At 56.1% G+C, this 21479-nt stretch overlaps 2 protein-coding genes across 3 annotated transcripts; both read left to right on the forward strand.

The window, feature by feature from the left end:
• Positions 1-838: 838 nt before the first annotated feature.
• On the forward strand, positions 839-8413 carry ST8SIA3 (ST8 alpha-N-acetyl-neuraminide alpha-2,8-sialyltransferase 3). Of its 2 annotated transcripts, XM_059492910.1 has the most exons (4): positions 839-1008; positions 2041-2163; positions 3928-4485; positions 4659-8413. In XM_059492910.1, the coding sequence occupies exons 1-4, from the start codon at positions 839-841 to the stop codon at positions 4939-4941; spliced, it is 1134 nt and encodes a 377-aa protein (XP_059348893.1). In that variant the 3' UTR covers positions 4942-8413. The 2 variants fall into 2 exon arrangements, with proteins under 2 accessions (XP_059348893.1, XP_059348892.1); XM_059492909.1 differs by lacking the exon at positions 839-1008 and having other exon boundaries at positions 1562-2163.
• Positions 8414-11899: 3486 nt separating this feature from the next.
• ONECUT2 (one cut homeobox 2) lies at positions 11900-20900 on the forward strand. Its single transcript, XM_059492808.1, has 3 exons — positions 11900-12004; positions 12060-12978; positions 20614-20900. Exons 1-3 carry the CDS (start codon positions 11900-11902, stop codon positions 20898-20900), a joined length of 1311 nt encoding a protein of 436 aa, XP_059348791.1.
• The last annotated feature ends 579 nt before the right edge of the window (positions 20901-21479 follow it).

Here is a 21479-nt window from a genome sequence, read left to right on the forward strand (position 1 = left end):
AAGCACAGGGTCCCCAGCAGAGGCACAGGGTCCCCAGCAGAGGCACAGGGTCCCCAGCAGAGGCACAGGGTCCCCAGCAAAGGCACAGGGTCCCCAGCAGAGGCACAGGGTCCCCAGCAAAGGCACAGGGTCCCCAGTAGAAGCACAGGGTCCCCAGCAGTCTAGCCTCCCCATGGCTGAGCCATGCTCAGCCCTCATGCATATCTGGGGGGGTGGTCCGTGGGGCCCAGGGGGGCCCCTGTGGCTGCCAGACTGGGCCACACAAGGTTTTGGGGGTCACTTGGGCACCCCAAGGCAGTGGGAAGGGTGGTCTGGGCACCTTAGGGTTGCTGGGGGAGCACTGGGGATGTCAGGGTGGGCACACTGGGGGGGAACTGCTGCGGAGGAGACCCCGAGGCTGTTGGGGGGTACTGGGGCTTTTGAGGGCACACTGGGGCTGAGAACTGCTCTGGAAGACACCCCGGGGCCGTTGGGGGGTGCTGCGGCTTTCCGGGGGCCACTGGGGCTTTTGAGGGCACACTGGGGACGCCGAGGGGACACCTGGTGTCGGTGGTGGGCTCGCTGGGGCCGGGGGTGGCACAGGGCCTTGCCGGGCCTCGCTGGGCCTGCCGGGGGTCACCGGGGCGCCGGGCTGCGCCCGAGGCCGTCCGGCCGCGGCTGCCGGGGGAGCGGGGGGGCCGTGCGGGGCCGTGCGGGCGCTCCCGGCTGCCATTTCACCGCCCCGTCCCTCCATTTTCCTGCGAGCGCGGCGGAGCCGGCCCGGCCCCGGCCCCGCCGCCGCCCCCAATGTAGCGGCGCGGCCGCCCCGCACCCGCCCAGCCGCGGGGCCGCCTCCGGCATGCGGAGCTGCAAGATGGTGCGGGTGGCCAGCGTGCTGGGGCTCGTCATGCTCAGCGTGGCGCTGCTCATCCTGTCCCTCATCAGCTACGTCTCGCTCAAGAAGGACAACATCTTCGGGGCGCCCCGCGCCGCCGGGCCCCGCATGTACATGTTCCACGCGGGATTCCGGTGAGGCGCGGCCCGCCATGGCGGCCCGGGCCGGGCCCGGCCGGGCAGCGAGGGGGGCGCGGAGCGGGACCGGACGGCGCCGGGAGCGGCCACCGCACGGGCCGGGCTGCGGGGAGGCGGGCGGGGGCACCGGCACGGCCGCGGCACGGCGGCGGCGCCGGGCGCTCTCCGTGGTGCTGATGGCGGCGGCCGCGGGGGCGGGTCGGGCTCGGCCGGTAACGGGCTGCGGGTTTGTGGGGGTCTGTGTGTGTGGTTTGTGTGTGCACGTGTGCTGTGTGCTTGCGTGGGCGTCTCTGTGTCTGCGGGGGTGTCCTCATGGGTGCTGCACGCATGTCTCTATGTGTCTCCATATGTGTGTGTGGGTGTCTCCATGTGTGTCCCCATGGCTGCGCACCGGTGTCTCCATGTGTGTGCATGAGTGTCTCCATGTATGTGCGTGGGTGTCCCCATGTCTATCCGTGGGTGTCTCCATGTGTGTGCCTCCATGTGTCCCCATGTGTGTGCATGGCTGCCTCTGTGTCTCCATGCATTCCTATGTCGGTGCATGGATGTCTCCATGTGTGTAATTTGCTGTCTCTGTGTCTCCATGTGTCCCCATGCATGTGCATGAATGTCTCCATGTGCGTACATGGCTGTCTCTGTGTCTCCATGTGTCTCCATGTGTGTACATGTGTGTGCATGGCTGTCTCTGTGTCTCCATGTGTCTCCATGTGTGTACATGTGTGTGCATGGGTATCTCTGTCTCCATGTGTTCCCATGTATGTACATGTGTATCTCTGTGTCTCCACGTGCGTACATATGTGAAAATTGCTGTCTCTATGACTCCACGTGTCCCCATGTGTGTGCATGGGTATCTCTGTATCTCCATGTGTGTACGTGTGTGTGCATGGCTGTCTCTATGACTCCATGTGTCCCCATGTGTGTACATGGCTGTCTCTGGGTCTCCATGTGTACATGTGTGTGCATGGCTGTCTCTATGACTCCATGTGTCCCCATGTGTGTGCGTGTTTTGGCGTCTGTGCCCACCTGCAGGTCTCAGTTTGCACTGAAGTTCCTGGACCCCTCGTTCGTGCCCCTCACCAACTCCCTGGGCCAAGAGCTGCAGGACAAGCCCTCCAAGTGGGTGTTCAACCGGAGCGCCTTTGCCCACCAGAGGTGAGCCAGCGCCTGGGCACTGACCGGCCCGGCCGTGCCCCTTCCCAGCGGCATTAAGGGAATGCAGCACCCTGCTAAGCACTCCGGGCAGCTAAGGGAACGCAGCACCCTGCTAAGTGCTCCGAGCTCTGAGGAAATTGCCAGCGGCAAGAGACAAAGGCTGAACCAGAGCTTTCCCCTAGACACTTGCAGCTGTCCCGAAAGACTGGATTATTTCAGAGCAGGACACCAGGCTGCAACACACTTAGTTGTTGTACTAGAACGTGACCCAGTTTCCTGGTGTGCAACTGGAATTGTCATTACTCCAGGATAAATAGCAGTGGTTTAAGAGTGGAAGCATTTGGCCTGTAAAGCCATGAAAGGCTGTGCTCATGGAGGCCAGAGGCACACAGAGAAAGTTCCCAGCTGCTGGCAGTTCTGAGCAAGTGCAGTGCTGCTCTGCCTCCAGCTCCGCTCCAGCTGCGGGGGCAGGCACACAGCTTTGTGCTCTTTATACATACATCTATTTGCTGATTGCATATATTTAGCATTTCTGTAAAAGAAAATAAAACCATGTAGCCATTTAGGACAGCTACTGCCATGTTGGACTGTAATTTTGTCCTGCCAAATGCCTGCTGGTTTAGGGGCTGCCTGGTGGCTCTGCTCACGTGTCCCACCTGCGGAGCAGGAATCTGGCTCTGTGGCCAGGCAGGATGGGGCTGCTGCACCCCTCAGTGCAGGGTTTGGGCTCTTCTCCTCCCTTCAGGCCACAGTCCAAGGACAGCAGGACAAGTACTGCCCTTGGCACTTAGTCCCATCTTTTCCCAGGATCTCCCAGGCTGTGTGACAGTGACAGTGGCCCCCCTCGGTGCTGCTCCATCCCTGGCACCAGCAGCTCCATAAGCCTGCTCCTGTGCTACCCCTCGGATGATTTTAGCTGATGCCTCAAGGAGCTGCCTTTGCACTTGTCCGTCAGCCAGAACCCATAATTAGGGCACCCAGTGGGACTCCATTAATGCTCAGACATTGGGGGATGTGAGCTGGAGGAATGGTTGTTTGTTTTCCATAAACATAAGTAAATAAAGTCCTATTCAGTTTCTAATTTTATGCCCTGCAAGGGAAATTCCCAAGCAGGGTTGGTTTTGTTTTCTTTGTAAGTATCCCTAATAACCCTCCTAAAAGTGCTGCTGTGCTTGCCCAAATATGAATTAAGGAATTATATTTGCATAGATGGAGACAGTGACTGTCGCTTGGTTTTGTGATTGGAAGCTTGTTAATGAAAACATAAATATAAATATATATAAATTGTCTCCTGTCAATTCAGTTGGATATCCTGGGTTTGTTTCACGTGCCCTGTGGCTGCGCCAGGAATGAGAGGCACACAGAGTCCCAGCAGAACGCTGTGCCTACCCTGTGTCACTGCCCAGACAGGGCAGTGCAGTGCTGGGTGGCTGTGGGGTTGTAATGGGAGCTGCACCCCTTGTCCTAAGCAGCCAATCCCATATTTTAATCCTGACACCATTCCAAGAGGCACAGGCACAGCCTGAGCTGGCATCAGTAGGCACCAGCCAGTAAATCCAAGTGGACCTAAAAGTGAGGAGCCAGCTCCCTCATTCCCATCTATTTATATTGATTTAAAAGCCACTGCACCATGTTGCTCAGGAAACTACTTCAGTACACTTTAAATTAAAAAAAGGAAAAACATAAGTCTAGGTGGCAAACAAATCCACTGCAAAAAAGGGTAAATAGAGCTCCTCGTTTTCTGCTATTTTGTTCTTGTTTTAGGCAAGAAATCCTTCAGCATGTTGACGTCATCAAAAACTTTTCTCTGATCAAGAGCAGCGTTCGGATCGGGCAGCTGATGCACTACGATTACTCCAGCCATAAGTATGTGTTTGCCATCAGCAATAACTTCAGGTCTCTGCTGCCTGACGTGTCTCCCATCATGAACAAGCACTACAACATCTGTGCCGTGGTCGGCAACAGCGGGATCCTGACCGGGAGCCAGTGCGGGCAGGAAATTGATAAATCGGATTTTGTCTTCCGCTGCAATTTTGCTCCGACCGAGGCTTTCCAGAAAGATGTTGGAAGGAAAACCAACCTTACCACCTTCAACCCCAGCATCCTGGAGAAGTATTACAACAACCTCTTGACCATTCAGGATCGCAACAACTTCTTTCTAAGTTTGAAAAAGCTCGACGGGGCCATCCTTTGGATCCCCGCTTTTTTCTTCCACACGTCGGCGACAGTCACAAGAACACTGGTTGACTTCTTTGTTGAGCACAGAGGGCAGCTAAAGGTCCAGCTGGCTTGGCCAGGAAATATCATGCAGCACGTTAACAGGTGGGTGGCCAAATACATCTCCTAACGATTTTCCCCCTCATGCCTGATGTGGGAGGCACATCTGGCTAGTCAGGAGCACTGCTTGCGAGAGCCACTGACGTTTTGTGGTTGCTTCAGAACAGCCTCCAGCTACTTCTGAGCAGCCTGAGTCTGAGTCCCTCTTGTTTTCCCAGGTACTGGCGGAACAAGCACCTGTCCCCGAAGCGGCTGAGCACAGGTATCCTCATGTACACCCTGGCCTCGGCCATCTGTGACGAGATCCACCTGTACGGATTCTGGCCCTTCGCCTTCGACCCCAACACGCGGGAGGACCTCCCGTACCACTACTACGACAAGAAGGGAACCAAGTTCACCACCAAGTGGCAGGAGTCCCACCAGCTGCCTGCAGAGTTCCAGCTGCTCTACAGGATGCACGGTGAAGGACTGGCCAAACTCACCTTGTCGCATTGTGCCTAAGAACCTAAATCTTGAAGTGCCAAACAATTGTCTAAAAAAGTGCCCAAAACCAAATTAAACGTTCTTCAGATCGAATTCTAAAAAGAAAACAAACCCACCCTAGAATCTTTTCCATAATTTAAAGATGCTTTTCAGCTACTGCTCATCCAAGGTTTCAGCGTATTTAGCGGTGCAGAAGCTTTTATCATGTTCTGTGGATGCGATTTGTGCAGCTGCAAAGTTGAAACATTTTGCATTTCTAGATAAGCCACTCAGTATGTTTTAATATCTGTTCATATTTTAGCATTCTACTAAACACCCTAAATAATTTTATTGTTCCTTGCCATTAGAGCTAGAAATGCTACTTTTAAAAGGTTTTGCTTCTTTTGTATCTGTTGCTGTCAATAGCTCAGCGTTGCCGTGGCCGATGGAGGAAGCCACTCGGAATTCCAGCGCATTGTCACACGCAAGCTCCTCAGTGTGGATCCTGATTTCCACCACTTGGGTATTTTCCTATTTACTGAATTTTACATTTTTTAAAGAATAACAAGAAGAAGGTCACAAAGTGGCTCATACCTTAGCTAGGTGTTTATATCACTCTTGGAATACTTCAGTGTTTTAATTCCTTTTCGGGACAGATCCTAGTCCAGACTAGACAGATGGAGGCATGTTCATTCCCATCCAGCTGATGCTATTCTGTCATTTGATTTTAAACTTAAACCACCACAATATACAGAATTAGGCTTCTCTGGAGACCTATTTGGTGATAAAAGCCCCAAACCTCATCCCTCTGCTTGGGCAGGGACTGGCAGGATGGGCAAAAATGGAAGCCAGGTGCTGGGATTTTTAAAACCAGTTTTTGTAGGGAAGTGAGCAGAGCTGGAGCGCAGGGAAGAGGCAATGCCATGACCAAATTTCCCCATTTATGTCTGTAACTTACCAGTCAGCCAGCTGGAGCAGTGTCCCCCTTTCCCCATCACCAGCAGCACTCCGAGGCAGACAGGGCAGCTGCTTCCTTGGCACCACAGGAAATCCAGCTGTTTGGGGACAGGACAAACAATAGGGTCACTTACAGTTGGGGAGCGTTGGCCATTACGTCTCAGGATAAAGGAGCCTGGGAAATAACTGGGTTTCTTATGACTATGCTGGCAAGTATTTAACCATTTTTTACTGTTCTGAGTGAGAACTGACCCCACAATGACAGAAGATGCACAATCCAGTATTTAAAATGGCACAAGTTAATTTTCCTTAGCTTCTTTACCTGTGTTCAGACATAGGAGATGAGGAAGGAGATCTCCAGCACAGCACCCAAGCTGAGCAGCCCAGGCATGTCCTGGTGCCCACTGCAGCCAGGATGGTTCTCCCCAACACCCCTGGGTGGAGAAGGAGCTGGTGGCTTTCTCCTTCATTGGAAATACCCCACATTTCCCAGCTCATGGAGCCACAGTGGGGCAGTGGTGATGTCCCCCCAGTGCCAGCAAGGGCTGTGGGGTCACTGCCTCTGGGAGTGGTGGGGCTGGCAGTGACCAGGCACCACTGCAGGGACACTTCTCCACGTGCTGGAGCACACAGATGGTTTTGCCCCAAGCCAGAAATTGCACAGGGAGAGAAGAGCTCTGCTCTGGTCGTTAATGAAGGGCAGGAATTAATAATTTCTGCCATTGTTTCCTATGGAGCTGTACAACAGCCGTGCTGGTCACTGAGACCCATGGTAAAGCAGTGCCCAGCAACTCCAATCCTAAAGGCAAAGAGCCCACGGGGGCAGAAGGGTCACTCCAAACCCTGAGTGACCCTTCTTGGCCTCTCTAAATGCCAGGTATTTTTATCAAGAGGCCTTTTACCAGTTTCCTGTGGGGACCCATCAGTTCTCCTCAGCAAATTAAAGAAATGAGAGCTATTATCATTATACTGGCATGAAAGCGGGGAGCAGTGTGCTCCATACAGTTCTGGAACCTCCCGTGGTCCTGGAGAGGGGCAGAACTCCCTGCCAGTCCTGGTGTCACCACCAGAACTTTCCAAAAGCACAAAGAGGCACCAAATGCAGAGAAGGAAGCACAAAACTGACTGCAAATATTTGGAAATGGGAATACAGAAAAATTATTGACAGAATGCCATATTACATCATTGATTTTTAAGCAAAACTCCCCATCGATGCTCCAGACCCACATTGAACATTTCAGAATCATTGATTTTAATGGGGACTTCTGCCCCGTGATCGATGGCGCAGCACAGCCCAAAGTAAATTGCTTCTTAGTATCAATATTCTTTTGCCCAAGCTTGTGCAAGGTGGAAAACCATCTCAAAGTGCACAGCTTTTGTTCTGCCAGGTGGGCTCTGAGGGAGAGGTGAGGATGGCAGGGGATGGACAAGACAGTGGCTGAGGAGAAGAGGCTCTTTGGGACTGCCTCTCTCCAGCACAAATGCCTTTGCATTAATAAAAAAGCATCTTTATTATTTATTTAATAGTTATTTACAAGGTGCTGGGAGCTGCCCTCCTCGCTCAGGACAGCCAGTGGCCCCTGCAAGTGGCATCACCTTCCCTCTCTTTGGCCCCAAACCTTCCTGCATGAGAGAACTCTCCTTCCCATGACTGAATGTCTAGACAAGCCAACAGAGCTAATGCAGCGTGATCAATACCTGTAAGTACAAAACATTTGAGGCTCCAAAATCCAGACAAGTTCTCCTGAGCTGCTCCCTCTGTTGGGAGACCCTGCTTGGCCCTGGGCTGCCAGGACAGCGTCCAGTGGCAGCCACATTCCTCTCCAGCCCCTTTGCCAAGGGGCTGGGGGTGTACATAGGACTGGGAATACATGTTTCCTCTCTTCTTTCATACATCTTGGCTCTCTGTTTTTGTTGCTTGCATCTCCTTGGTGAATGGTAGCAAGGCAGATGAAAACAGGCATTTGGCTACCAGGTTTAGTTGTAACACTAAGCCAAAAAGCAGGAGATTGTGAAACAGAGCTAACTGTGAATGGAGGCTGCAAAAACAGGGCAAACAGGAAAAAGCAGGTTTTCTGTAAATGAATGTGTCTTTCTTTCAATGGCTCTACAGTTCAATGCCTGACGGAGTTGTTTTCGATAAAAAATATAAACATAAAAAAAAGAAAAAAATGCCATAATTGTAATAAAGTTTTCATTAGTAAGGGCCATACTAAAAGCATCGTTTATTTTTCAATGGCTGATGTTCATAAAGGGCCAGGGCACCTTTCAGGTGAGTGGTGGGAAGGACGCTGCAAGCGGATCTGCTCCAGCCCCATGACCACGGAGAGCCTTGGGACAGGGGCTGAGGGCTGGCACCAGGCTGTGTGTGTCCCCAGGGCTGGCACCAGGCTCTGTGTGTCCCCAGGCCGAGTGTGTCCCCAGCCCAGGCTGGAGCACAGCACTTGGTGCCCTGGCTCCCCTCGGCACGAGCATCGGGGCTCAGGAGCTCTCAGTGTGATCCCGTGGTGAGATGTGCCTGCAGCATTGACTCATGTGCCATAACCTGATATTGAATGCATTGTTTTTAAATAAAATGGTTTCTTGTGCATTGGGAGTCTGTAAAACTCCACTGCCTCTGCTTCTTCCTTATTATTATTTCCCAAACTGCTCAGGGCCACTGATAGGTTTTACTGGAAAACTTCACCAGAGGAGTTGCCAAAAGTGTTGCTTAATGCTGCCTATATTTAATTATGCAGTGCAACAGGCTTGGTGTGATGGATCAAATTCTGCACTCCTGTGAAATAGGTGAAGATAAAAAGTGTGGGAATGTGGGCAGTGATTGGCTCAGGGTATTTGCTCATTAAGGTGAAATACATCCCCAGGAACATCTTACAGCCCATTGCTATTTCTTGTTCCAGGTGACCTGCTGCTGGCTCCAGCACTGCAGTGCCCTCACTGGCAGGAATTCTGCCGTGTGTTTTTAGGAGCTCACATGAACTCCCAGGACCGAGTCCCCCAGGCTGGCAGGCACAGGAGCAGAGCCATGCCAGATGCTCTGTCTGTGCTGTCTGTGCTGTGTCCCACCACTAACACCCACTACAGCCCATACATTTATCCTTGAGACCATTCTGGCAGAGAGGCAGGGATCTATAGTCCTATAACCCAATTTGGGTATGGGGATGGCATAGGAAAAATCCTTTCCTTCCTCTCCCGCTGGTAAATGTGAGGAAGGCTCTGCTGGCCATGGGTGCTGGGGCTGGAGGGTGCCAGTGGCCAGCATGGCTTGAGCCCCCTGCCCCATGTCCAGCTCTGTCCTGAGGGGCTGAAGCTGCTCGCTCTGCAGAGAACGGGCTTGTGACACCAGTTTCAAAATGCCAAAGAAAACACTTGCAACGTTTGTTTGAAAGCAGGTGAAAATGACACCTGCAGGCCCTGGCCAGCTGCTTTAGAGGAGAACTCTCTGTGCCTGTGCCGTGTCCTGCACTGAGGTGTCACCCTGCAGTCACCCTTTCCTGCATGGTTTGGGTCAGGTGCGGGTGCTGCAGGACACTACAGAAAACTCCAGAGAACAAAAGAGGAGAGGAATTAAATTTCATATTCCCAGGGGAGCCACAGCCCAAACCAGAGGGATGCTGGGCAAGAAAGCTCAGCCAGGCCAGGTCACTCCCCAGGTTTGTCCCAGCCTGCCATCCCTGGCCACCCCACCGCTGCCTCTTGGGGGGAGCAAGGACACCCGGCGGTGGCAGGGGAGGCTGGCTGCAGGCAGACAGGAGAAGGGAAGCTAACAAAGAAACCCCCTCCTCCCTCCCCCAGGAGCAGGGACAGCCTCTGGCAAAGGCAGCCATGCAGGCAGGGAACGCTGTCCCGCTGGGCAGCCCCAGCTCGCTGGGCTGGAAGCAGCAGCAGCAGCCCCCGGCCCCCCGGCACCGCTCCTGCCCACCGTGCCCAGCTGCCAGCTCGGCGGCACCTTGTCCTGCCTGTGTGACAAAGGACACCCGGCACCCTCCTGCCTCTGGGGGCAGGCACTGCCCGTCAGATCGGACCCTCGGCTACAGCTGCACCACGCAGGATGTTTACACCTTGATCCCCAGGAAGGTTTTGAAATTAACTTGGAAAGACACCAGACTTTGACACTACGGTGTGTAACAAAACATCCTCAGGGGACACAGCCATCAGGTGCAGGTTTGGAAAGAAAAAGTCAAAGACCTGATGAATTTGTTGGAGAAGAAGGCAAGGCAAGAGGAAAAGAGTGGAAAAGAGAGGAAAGGGGAGGACACAGACACCAGCTCATGTGCGGCACCAGATCCCCATCAGGGTCTGCCCACCCACCCTCCTCCCGCCTGCCCACAAAGGCACCTCCGACTCAGGAGCGCTGCACTCGCCTCTTTTTTCTCCAAATCAACCGCAACTTTTGCCTTCCTTTAGGAAGGACAAAAAGATTTCACGCCTAAATTGCCCTGAACAAAGGCACCTCACGCCAGAGCTTTCTTTTCTGTCTTCCTTTTTTTCCCCTCACCACAAGCTGGCAGCGGGAGGAGTAGCTGGGGTGGGGGGAACTCCACTTTATACCCGCCTGATAGTGCCAAAAAGCAGCTCAGAAAACCCCGGGAGCTCCAGAGACATTGTGATGACAGCATGGAAAGAAACTGATCATTATCCTTTGGGATCTAATCTGTAGGGAAACTGGGCCCTGTCATACACAACCTGTTTGCAAGGAGATACCAGGCGCTCTGGAGAGTGAGTGGCCTGATGATCGAGGGTCCAAAAGGTGACATTTCTACCCATTTCCTTCTTTTAGTTACTGGAAAGACCCAGCGGAGGTGGGACTTTCACAAATACGGGGACGGTTATCAGGGCCGAGATAAGGACTACACAAAACTCAAAGACACTCAAGACTGCTGTTGCTGCTGCTGATTAAAGGAGAAGCAGTGAACTGCACGGCTGGGAGCAGCGGGCACAGTCCGACCCGGTGTGTCTTGGCACAGGGGCCCTGCACGGGCTGTGCCATAGCAGGCAAGTCCCCGCTTGCCAGCTGCATGCCAGGGTGTGCTGTCCCCTCGGGTCCCGGTCCCTGTCCGCTCCCATCCGCGCTGCCCCTGTGCAGAGCCGCGCTGCCAGCCGCACGCCCCGTGCCCTGCGGAGCTGAGCGCTGCCCCTGCCAGGCGCGGGGCTGAGGGCGGCCCGGAGAACCGGCCCTTCCCTGGGATGAGGGGAGAGCGCCTGTCCGTGTGTGTGTGCACCGGGAGCGGGACCCCTCAGCCGTGTGCCAGCGGGCGGCACGGGGATGGCGGGCTCCTGGGACTCACCATCCACCCCCGGGTGAGGTACATTCATCACACCTTATTAATGAGCCCGAATTCAGCCGCATTTAAGGCAACCTATAACCAATAACCAACAGCACAGATCAGCGCTGTACCTTGGTTTGCAGCAGCGGACAGGGAGGCAGCAGGGCCGGCTGTGTTCAGCGGGGCCCCGGGAGCCGCCGGCTGAGGGCTGGGCTGAGGGACCGGGGGATGCGGAGCCGCTTGCCGGGAGGAGAGCCGCGCGGCCGCCGCGCAGCCGTCACCGCATATCCCCGTGGCGGCGGTACGGGAGGACCCCCGGCCGCTGCCGGGTCCGGTTCCGGGCCGATCCCGGGAGCTCCCGGCGGCACCGCACGCTACAAAGGCGGCGGAATCTTTAACGGCCCCGCCCTCCCCTCACGTCCCCTCACGGAGGCCACGCCCCCCGACCCTCAGCCCACCAATGCTCCCGCGCGCCCGCCTTTCCCGCCCTTCCCACCGCCCTCACGCCCGCCCTCACGCCCGCCCGCGGCTCAAGCCCGGCCCCGCGGGCGCGGCCGGGGCGGAGCGGCCCCGGACAGCTCCCGCCGCCCGCAGACGGCGGCGGCGGCGGCGAGGCGAGGACATGGCGCGGGGCCGGCGCGGCGGGCCCGGCTGAGCCGCCGCTGCCCGTGGGGCGGGCGGCCCCGGGCCGCGGCGGCCGCCGCCCCGATGAGCGGATGAGGAGCGGGCGCGGCGGCCGGCGGTGCCTGGGCGGGGAACCGGGTGCGTGCGCCATGAACCCCGAGCTGGCGATGGAGCCGCTGGGCAGCCTGCACGGGGCGGCGGGGCACGAACCGGAGATGATGGGCAGCCCCAGCCCTCACCACGGCGGCCGCAGCGCGGGGCCGCTCCGGGTGCCGCCCCCCCCCGCCGCCGCCGCCGCCGCACCAGGAGCTGCCCCCCGCCACCCGGCCCGCCATGGTGCCCAGCATGGCCTCGCTGCTGGACGGCGCCGCCGAGTACCGGCCCGAGCTCTCCATCCCGCTGCACCACGCCATGAGCGTGCCCTGCGAGGCCTCGCCGCCCGGCATGGGCATGAGCGGCACCTACACCACGCTGACGCCGCTCCAGCCCCTGCCGCCCATCTCCGCCGTCTCCGACAAGTTCCACCACCCGCATGCCCATCCGCACGCCCACCACCACCACCACCACCAGCGCCTGCCAGGCAGCGCCGGCGGCGGCTTCGCGCTCATGCGGGACGAGCGCGGGCTGCCGGCCGTCAACAGCCTCTACGGGCCCTACAAGGAGGTGCCGGCCGTGGGGCAGAGCCTCTCGCCGCTGGGCAACGGGCTGGGCCCGCTCCCTGGCTCCCAGCAGGGCCTGCACGGCTACGGGCCGCCCGGCCACGACAAGATGCTGAGCCCCAACTTCGAGGCGCACGCGGCGATGCTGGCGCGGGGGGAGCAGCACCTGCCCCGGGGGCTGGGGACGCCCCCGGCCATGCTGCCGCCCCTGAACGGCGCGCACCACCCCGCGCCCCCCGGGCCGCCGCCGCCGCACGGCCCCGCGCTGCCCGCCGGCCGGGAGCGGCCGCCCCCCGCCGCCGGCCCGCAGGGGAGCGGCGCGGGGCAGCTGGAGGAGATCAACACCAAGGAGGTGGCACAAAGGATCACGGCGGAGCTGAAGCGCTACAGCATCCCGCAGGCCATCTTCGCCCAACGAGTGCTGTGCCGCTCCCAGGGGACCCTCTCGGACTTGCTGCGCAACCCCAAGCCTTGGAGTAAACTCAAGTCCGGCCGGGAGACGTTCCGCAGGATGTGGAAGTGGCTGCAGGAGCCGGAGTTCCAGAGGATGTCTGCCCTGCGGCTAGCAGGTAGGTGCAAACCGGTGCCAGGCGGGGAGCGCAGCGCGACCCTCGGAGCGCAGCGCCGAGCGGCCGGCCGGCCCCGCAGTGTGTCCTCCGCCGGCCCGGCCCGGCCGCTTCCCCGCTCCGCCGTGAACCGCGGGGCTGTGCGCAGCTAGCCGGTCCCCTCCTCCCGCGGCACCGCGCACCCCGGTTGTGTCCGGCGGGGCTGTGAGGGGCTCGGGGGCGGCGGAGAGGCGCGCTCCGCTGCCACCGCCGGGCGGCGGGGCCGGGGCTGCTCTCCAGGGCCGGGTGCTGAAGGTGCGCACTCGGCACCGCACCGCGCTCTCCGTGAGCATCCCTCCTGCGCCTGCCGGGCGCACCGCGGGGGCCGGGCGGGGGCTCCGCGTCCCGGGACAGGCGGGGCCGGTGGGAGCGGGCGGGGGCCGGACCCCGCGCAGCCCCCGCGGCCCCGGCCCGGCCGCATTGTCCGCGGAGGCCGCGCGGGCGCCCCCTGGCGCGGTCGCGGGGCGCCGCAGCCCCCATTGTTCTGCGGGGGCCGCGGGGGGGGCGCGGGCAGCGATCCCCGGTACCAACCCCCGGTACCGATCTCCGGTACCGGCCCTCGCACCGCCCCCGGCAGCGCCCGCACCCGAGGGCAGCGGGACAGACCCGGCGAGAGCTGTGAGGCCGCGCGGGGTGCGCCCGCGGCGCGGTGGGTGCCCGGTGGTGGCCCCTCGGCCGGTCCCGCGCGGGTGCGGACCGGGGCCTGCCGTGGAGCACGGCCGGGGCTACCTTCCCGCTCCCCGGGAACCGCGCAACCCTGGACGTGGCAGTATAAGGACACGGGGGACTGTGGCACGGGCAGATACGCGTGGGACAAACCGCAGCATAGGGTGGGGGCCAGGGGCCGGGGCTCTCTGCTCTGACAGCGACGAAAATCCCGGGATATTTGTGCCACCGAGACCGCCCTTCTTTTATTTCAATTGATCCCGACGAGGGCAGATCGTTTCCCAGTGGGCAGGTACACAGCGGGCTGTTCCCAGGGCTGCCCGCCTTGCCGGCCCAGCCGGAGGGCTCTGAGGGGCCCCGGGGGTCTCTCCGGTGGGGAGATGGGCACAGGGAGTTCCCTCACGAGGGGCAGCTGCCGGAGAGGCTGGGGTGCGGCAGAGCAGGGCGAACAGGAGCCATGCATGATTGATGGCCTTAATCCCTGGCCGACCTCTAAGCAGAGGTGCTGCGGGTTAAACACCCACGGCCTGGGGTCTCCAGAACGCCGTGGAGAGTGCTCGGTCTCTCTGGGATGCGGGGCAGTCCCGGTTCAGGACAGGGACGCTGATCCCCTGCTCGGCTCTAGCGCTGACTGCAAACTCGGCTGTCCCTTCCAGCAGCCGCGGGCATCCGGCTCCTCTGTGCTTGCAGCCAGGGGAAGGTGCCGGGCTCTGATAGGGGCGTCAGAGCGACACAAGGGGTTCGGGTTTTTTGCCGAGCACGCGGTGATGTCGCCTTCACAAACAAACGTGTATGGAGAGGGAAATCGATGCAGATAATGTTTAGAAGATTAAAAGAGCATTAATGCTGGCAACAGGAGCATCAACGCGTGGACCCAGTTTTCATTGATCTGGAACCTGAGCCGGCTCATTTCCAGTAACGTGGCTGGTGCTTTTCCTTCCCAGCACTGGTCCCGGGTGGGGGTTCCCCGTGGAGCCCTGCATATAGAGCAGAAAATCAGGAATCACAGCTGCATGCAGAGTTATGCCTGTATAATTTTGGGTCTCTGCTTTACCAGGCCCCCTGAATGCCTCTGCATCCAGAAGTAAAGTTTGGAGAGAGCTCAGGTGCTAAGTGGCCATGGACTCCCCATGGAGCGGGAAAGACCTTTGCAAATTACCTTTCCCTTCAGAAAATCGATTATTTTAATTTCCTTTTATTACCACGTGTGAATATGCGGCCCCATTGCCTCAGTGTTTCCTTCTCCCCCTTTGCTCGCTTGCTTAAATCTCCCTGAGCATGGGGAAAAAGCCACAAGTATTTCAGGTGTTTAAAAACAAAAAATACCCATCAACCACCCACCCCAAGAGGGGTGCAAATCTGCTGTCCTTGAAGGGAAATCCCCCTCTCCCTGTGGGAGCAGTAGCAATGCGGGTGTGATCAGCATTTTTTCTTATTATAGAAGATATATAGTGTTGTCTATCCTACTCTAACCTAATCCAATGTAGTGTTATTATTTCTGTGCTCATTGTCTTTTCTCGGGGGTCTTTAGGAGCCCTCTGTCGGGGCGGTGTGGGCGTTCTGTGCGGGGCAGTTCCGCGGGCACAGCGCCCTGCCGGCTCCCGGTGCCCGAGCCCGGCCGCGGCCGCACCGGCAGAGCGGGGCCCCCTCGGGACGGCCCCGGGAGAGCCCCGACGGACAATCCGTACATTTCTGCGGGGTCAGCAGAGCGCCCCGCCGCCTGTTTCCCTTCTGCGGTGCCTTATTGATGATGAAACGCTTTTGTACCGAAACACCATCAGCGGTTCATTAGCGCGGAGCTGCCCGATCCCGCTCCGTGCCCTGTCAGTACCACGGAGAGCGGCGGAAAGGGACCGGAGCAGGGGCGGAGGGAAGGGAGGAGGAGAGCGGGAGCGGCAGCGAGACGAGACCGCGGGGTCCCCTGTGCCCGGCGAGCCGTGCGTGGCAGTGCCAGGAGCGGGCGGTGGCAGTGCCACATCCCAGGGCTCAGCCCCTGCACCCCCAGGTGCCCCAGCCGAGGAGAGGGTGTCATAGTGAGGAGTGGGCTGTGCACACTTGTCCGCCATCCTCTGCCTCTTTGTGCCCTACCAAATGTTTCTTCCCTGGATTTTGAGACTGTTATGTTGTCTGCATCCCCAGCTAAAAATTAGGCACGATAACATCTGTATCAGGCACGTTACCTATTTATAAAGCTATTTCTTAGTGCTGAACTAAATATACAGGTATGTAAAGGTTCTTTGAAAGGTGCTTAGTGGCTTGAAATATTGGTGCTCTCTTCAGCTATAGATTAGTGGTTGTGTTTGAGCAATCCATGCGGTAAATTGTGGTGCTGGCTGATAAATTGTATTTCTCATGTACCAACTTTCCGAAATCATCCCCTGCCCCAGCTCTTTGTTCCACATCATTTCTGAAGGCGTTTCTGCCACACAGAAATCTGAATCCTGTTTTTGCAAAGCAAACGAGTTTTATCAGTTTCTTGATTATTTGATGAAGTTCATTCTGAGTACATTTTGGCTTAAATGCATTTCTGTATTTTCTCCCCTACTTTTTAAAAGAAACAATTAATTTGCCATCAAGTGTTACTCATTCTGAAGCTGTTTTCCTTAGAAGATTTTCCCCCCAGCATCTCTTTTTTTTTTTTCCTGTATCTCTTGCCCATCACTGTTTCAACTGAAATATCCCAGTCTCAAGTATTCCTCTCCAGCTGAAAATTGCCACAATTTACTTTTGTTGAGGAATGCATAGAGGTGAGAACATTTTTGCCAACAGGATTATTTCCCAGTAACCGGTGTCGGTCCTTCCCACCCTCTGTAGGAGTGTTTTTGCTCCGCGCTGTGGCCCCGGGTGCTCATCCTTGGCGCTCCTCCCTGGTGCTATTCACAAACCCTTGTCCTGGATGTTGCTGCCATCCAGCAGCTGCAGGAGCTGTTCCTTCCCTCCCAATTAGCCATTACAGGGAGATGACAAGCGTCCTGCAGTCCCCAGCACGGCTGTGCCGGGCTCGGAGCACTAAAGCAGCAGCCGCTCATCAGAGCAGCTCCCCTGGAGCTGCCTTCAGAGTGCACACGGGGCTCTGCAGGTGTGCCGAGAATGGAGCTCCGGGCTGAAAGGGACTGCAGGCATCGCTTGTCCTCACAGCCTGCCCCTTTCTTCAGCATATCCAGAGGGGGATTTTTTACCTAAGCGATCTCTTCCAGGGCTTACAGGTACAAAAAACCCTTAATGACTGGCCTTAATCTCACTTTTTGTCTTCTAAACCCTTTGCTTCTCATCTTATCCCCACTAGACACAGCGAAGAAGAACACTCCCTTCCTTCTGATAGCAATGTGTTTGTATTTAAGGCTCCCATCCTGTCTCCTGTCTTCTCTGGAAAAAGCCCATCATACCTGGGCGATGAATATGCAGGGAAAGCTCTATATCCAACGGGACAGATAATACATCTCTTTTTCCAAGGTAAAAGATTTTGTATCCAGCTCTATCCATCTTGCAGACTTTCACATAAAAGGCTCTCTGATTTATAGAGGGGTTTGCACACAGAAATCATACCAAACAGACTAATCTCAAATGGGTTTGGTGATAACATCAGCCAGACAACTCGCTGATGGCAGAGAGAAATGCAATCAAAAAAGAAATTGGAGTGTTTTGGGGTTGTTTGGGGGTTTTGAGCTATAAAATCAAACTGCTCCGTTGTGAAAAAAGGGACTCAAACCACTGGTAAATGCTGCTCAGAGGAATTATTAGACAAGCGATAGAGGCTGGCAGGTTCCCAAAACGCAAATTGTCTCCAAGACCAAAATATCTCTCAGTAAGCAGGGAACATATTTATGAGCAGCGGTGATTTTCCAGCAGTTCTCATCCCCTCATAATGGGATGGGAGCACGAGGCATTAAGCTTTGGCAGGCAGCGCTGGGCTGCAGGAGGTGAAGGCAGAGCAGAGGAGGGCTTCCCACACACCTTCTCCTCTGTGCTGGGAGGGAAACAGCAGGTGGGGTACCAAGAGAACACCTTCCTGGTGTGAACTTCTCAGAGCACTGCAGGAATCCTGGATCTCCAGACAGGGAACACCTCGCCATTACAATGGATGAGCAAGCAGATCTTCCCTGGAAGAACAGAATTAACTTTGTGCTACACATCCAATCTGTTTTTTGGGATAAATGCCATCAAGGGCATTCCTAGGGTTTCAAAAATGAGGAGTTTGGTGTGTGTGCAGCAGCAGGGATGAGCAGCAGAGGCTGCCCACCCCGACAATGTGATTATTTGCATCTTCATTCTGATTGCTCCTTGTTCCATAATGATTTTGTACACAGCGGAGTACTTAACCTAATTTGTATTGATCTCAATCGCTCTCATTCGTGCATACTTAATTCAGAGAGGTAATCAAATTGATTTCTGAGGCCTAGTTTTTAAAAGATTGTAGTAACAGGGATATACAAGGGGTTGCTTTAAGTGAATCACAGCAAGAGAAAAACATTTTAAATCTTTATAAAATGTTTTGATGGTCATTTCATTGTGTTCAGTATTACCAGAGTAATTACATTTCCCTCTCACTGAGTCCTCTCCAAAATCGAATAGAGGAGCAGTTTTAGTTCCATCAGACAGATAACTGGGTTTGGGTGACTTTGCACCCACACAAACCACACGGGCAGATCAATATTCACCACTTGTCCTTAGGAACAGTGGGGAGTGAGGACATACTGCTGGACTGAGGGAACATTGGTCTCTGCTTGGCTCCTGCTTAGCCCCTGCTCTTTGTTTCGTGGCTGCAGGGGGCTCACAGGGTGGGATTGAGCTGAGCACTAGAGCTTCTCGGTATTTTTCAGGACTTCTGGCATTTTGGAATGCCTGGGCTGGCTAGGTTCCTCTCTTGTGGGGAAGAAAATGGAAAATCAGAGTCATTGTTGCAGAAAGTCAGGGAAATTCAGTGTGATGATACTCAGGGTGTCACAGTGCAGTGTCGGGTCCCTGCATCCTCCTAATGCCCTTCAAGCTGTGGGGCTCCACTTTGGTCCATCTAAGGGAAGCAGCACTGGCCCCAGTTCTGAGCAGTTCCTGTTGTTTCTATTGAAGAGCATCTTTAAACCAATGCAGAAGAAAAAACTTTTCTTTTATATTTTTATGTATATTTTTTCCACAGTTACGGCTTTCAGTTCTTGCCGGTTGTCCATTTTCTTCCATAAGATATGTTCAGGTTTAACCACAGCTAATAAATCAAATTGTGCTTAGAATCCAGATGGTCTCTTCCCTTCCCTCTGCTGTTAAAACCTTTCTCTTTCTTCCCGGAAAATCACTTGATTTTATTAGAGTGCTCACCCCATTTTTCTCTGCTGAGAGATGCACGTCAGGCGCAGCATTTGCCTTTGTGGGGCCTTTTCAAGAGCAAACTCAACAGTTCAAGCAAAGTATTTACTGAATGCATCAAAAAGCACATACCTCTGCATTATTTATTATCAGATACCAATAACTGTAAAACGCAGAGTATCTCAGGACATAAATTAGTGATGGTAGGAAACACTCCACTCGTCCCAGTGTCCCGGAACCGATTAGGAGCTGCAGCAAAGATGCTGCTGCTCATCATGTCCCCAGCACCAGGGACATCACCTCCTGGATTCTGGACACGTGGCCAAGTGGACCCAGCTTAACATCTGCTTTTTCAGCTCAGACAGGCAGCTGGATGTTATCTGTGCAGTGTCAGGGGTGCACTCAGAGGGCCCAAACCCTTCCCTCCTGCTGCCTGTGGGATAATGGCCTTGGAGAGGTGAGTCTGGCCACTGGGGCCAGGGGCAGGCTCACGCTGATGCTCACAGGAGCATCCCTGCTGCTTCCTGCTGCCGTGGTGTGCTGGGAACGTTCACCACAGCCCCTGTCTGGTTTCAGCCCAACTCTCAGGACCAGCCTTCTCTTGTGCTTTGGGGTGCTTTGAGGTCTGACATTCACCTCCCTCCCAGAGGCAGCTCGGCTGCAGCCACTGGAATTTGGCAGCTGGGAGGGGTCAGGGTCAGCCACTCCATGAAAATCCCCCAGTTTCCTGCAGAAATGCTCTGAGGTCCTGTCCCTGCATGGAAGGAGACAGTCAGTGCCACAGTGGCTGAGCCAGGCTCCACACAGGTACAGCCCTGACTGGGTTAATCACAGACATTTCCACAGTCTGATTTTTACTTTTGGGCCAGCTTCATTTCACGTTCCAGACCTGCAGAATTATTTAACAGGGCTGCTTAAAACCCGCCCGCTTATCAATTCTCTGGGCTCATTTTGTCCCAGCACATTACCTAACCACATCAACATATGGATTTTCTCTCTGTGCCCGCTGCAGACGGCCTGGGCAGGCTATTTTTAAGTGTGGGTGTGCTCCGGCAGCGGTATTGGTTTCAGCACTTGCTGTTCTCTCTCTGCTAATAAATACAGAGCAGCTATTAATACGAATGGGGTTTAGGATCCATTAGCAGGGCTCAGCGATGGCCCAGCACTGCTGTCCTGCGTGACCTGAGCTCTGAGGCTGGCTTCACCCTCGGGACATGCCCCGGGAAGGGGACAGGCATGGGAGCGGTGCCCTGGGGTGCTGGCACTGCAGGGGAGGAGCAGGGCAGGGCCAGGTGAGCCAGGGCCTGCCCTGGGAGCTCCCTGGTGCTTTTTCCCCTTGGTGCTCACGCAAAGTTGCTGCTACTGGAGCTTTGACTGGGGTTTGCTTTGGGCTGTTTCAAGGGACTAAACTAACGTACAGCTGTTATTCCTGGCTATTGAGAGGTATTGGGGATGTAAAAGCAATGCAGCCCACTGGATTCCTCTGGGAGCCCTCCGGTCCCACGTGCCAGCATGGTGCTGGCTCAGCTGGTGACATTGCCCACACCATGTGACAGTGCCTGCCATCGGGGTGGCTGGCAGGGTCTGTGGGCACCACCCTGACGCTTTCTCTCTGTCTCTGCCACCCTCTCCCAGCCTGCAAACGCAAAGAGCAAGAGCCCAACAAAGAGCGGAACAACTCCCAGAAGAAATCCCGCCTGGTTTTCACGGACCTCCAGCGCCGAACGCTTTTCGCCATCTTCAAGGAGAACAAGCGTCCCTCCAAAGAAATGCAGATCACCATCTCCCAGCAGCTGGGCCTGGAGCTCACCACCGTCAGCAACTTCTTCATGAACGCGCGCCGGCGCAGCCTGGAGAAGTGGCAGGACGACCTGAGCTCCGGGGGCTCCTCCTCGGCCCCCAGCACCTGCACCAAGGCGTGAGGGGCGCGGCGCGGCCGGCACAGCGCGGAGAGCAGCGTGGCCCCGCGCCGGTGACTAAAGCACAATCCCCGCAACCAAGCCCAGCCCGGCTGGTCCCACTCCTACGGCTTCTCTCAGTCTTAGCAGGCGCAGGCTCCGCTTTAACCTCTCTCCACACAATACTATGCTCAGGACAGGCGAAGCAGGTCTGAAACGTAGGGGAGTTGTTCTTGAGGCAGGTTTCTCCTGAGCCCCGGGTTTCCGTGGCCGGCCCGGCAGCCTCCCGTGCCCGGCGCCTGCTGTGTGCTGGCCACACCACCCTGCGGCCACACGACAACGGAGCACAAAGTCAGATACTAAAAACCCAAGACCCTGTTTTTAAACTCAGGCATGTTTTTTTGTTACGTGTTTTAGGGAAAGATCAGATTTGAGGTTTTTTTGGTCGGTTTTTTAGTTTAATTTAATCAGCTTGTTCTTGGATCAGAAAAGTTCAGTTCTCTTGAGCTCGAAGCATCAAGCACAAAGCCGGTAGCTCCAGCCACAGCCCGGCCCTGGGCTGCCCAGGGCGGCTGTGCCAGCTGCAGCCTGACATCCCGGGAA

Source organism: Ammospiza nelsoni, chromosome Z, assembly GCF_027579445.1.
Source record: "Ammospiza nelsoni isolate bAmmNel1 chromosome Z, bAmmNel1.pri, whole genome shotgun sequence".
Lineage (NCBI taxonomy): Eukaryota > Metazoa > Chordata > Aves > Passeriformes > Passerellidae > Ammospiza > Ammospiza nelsoni.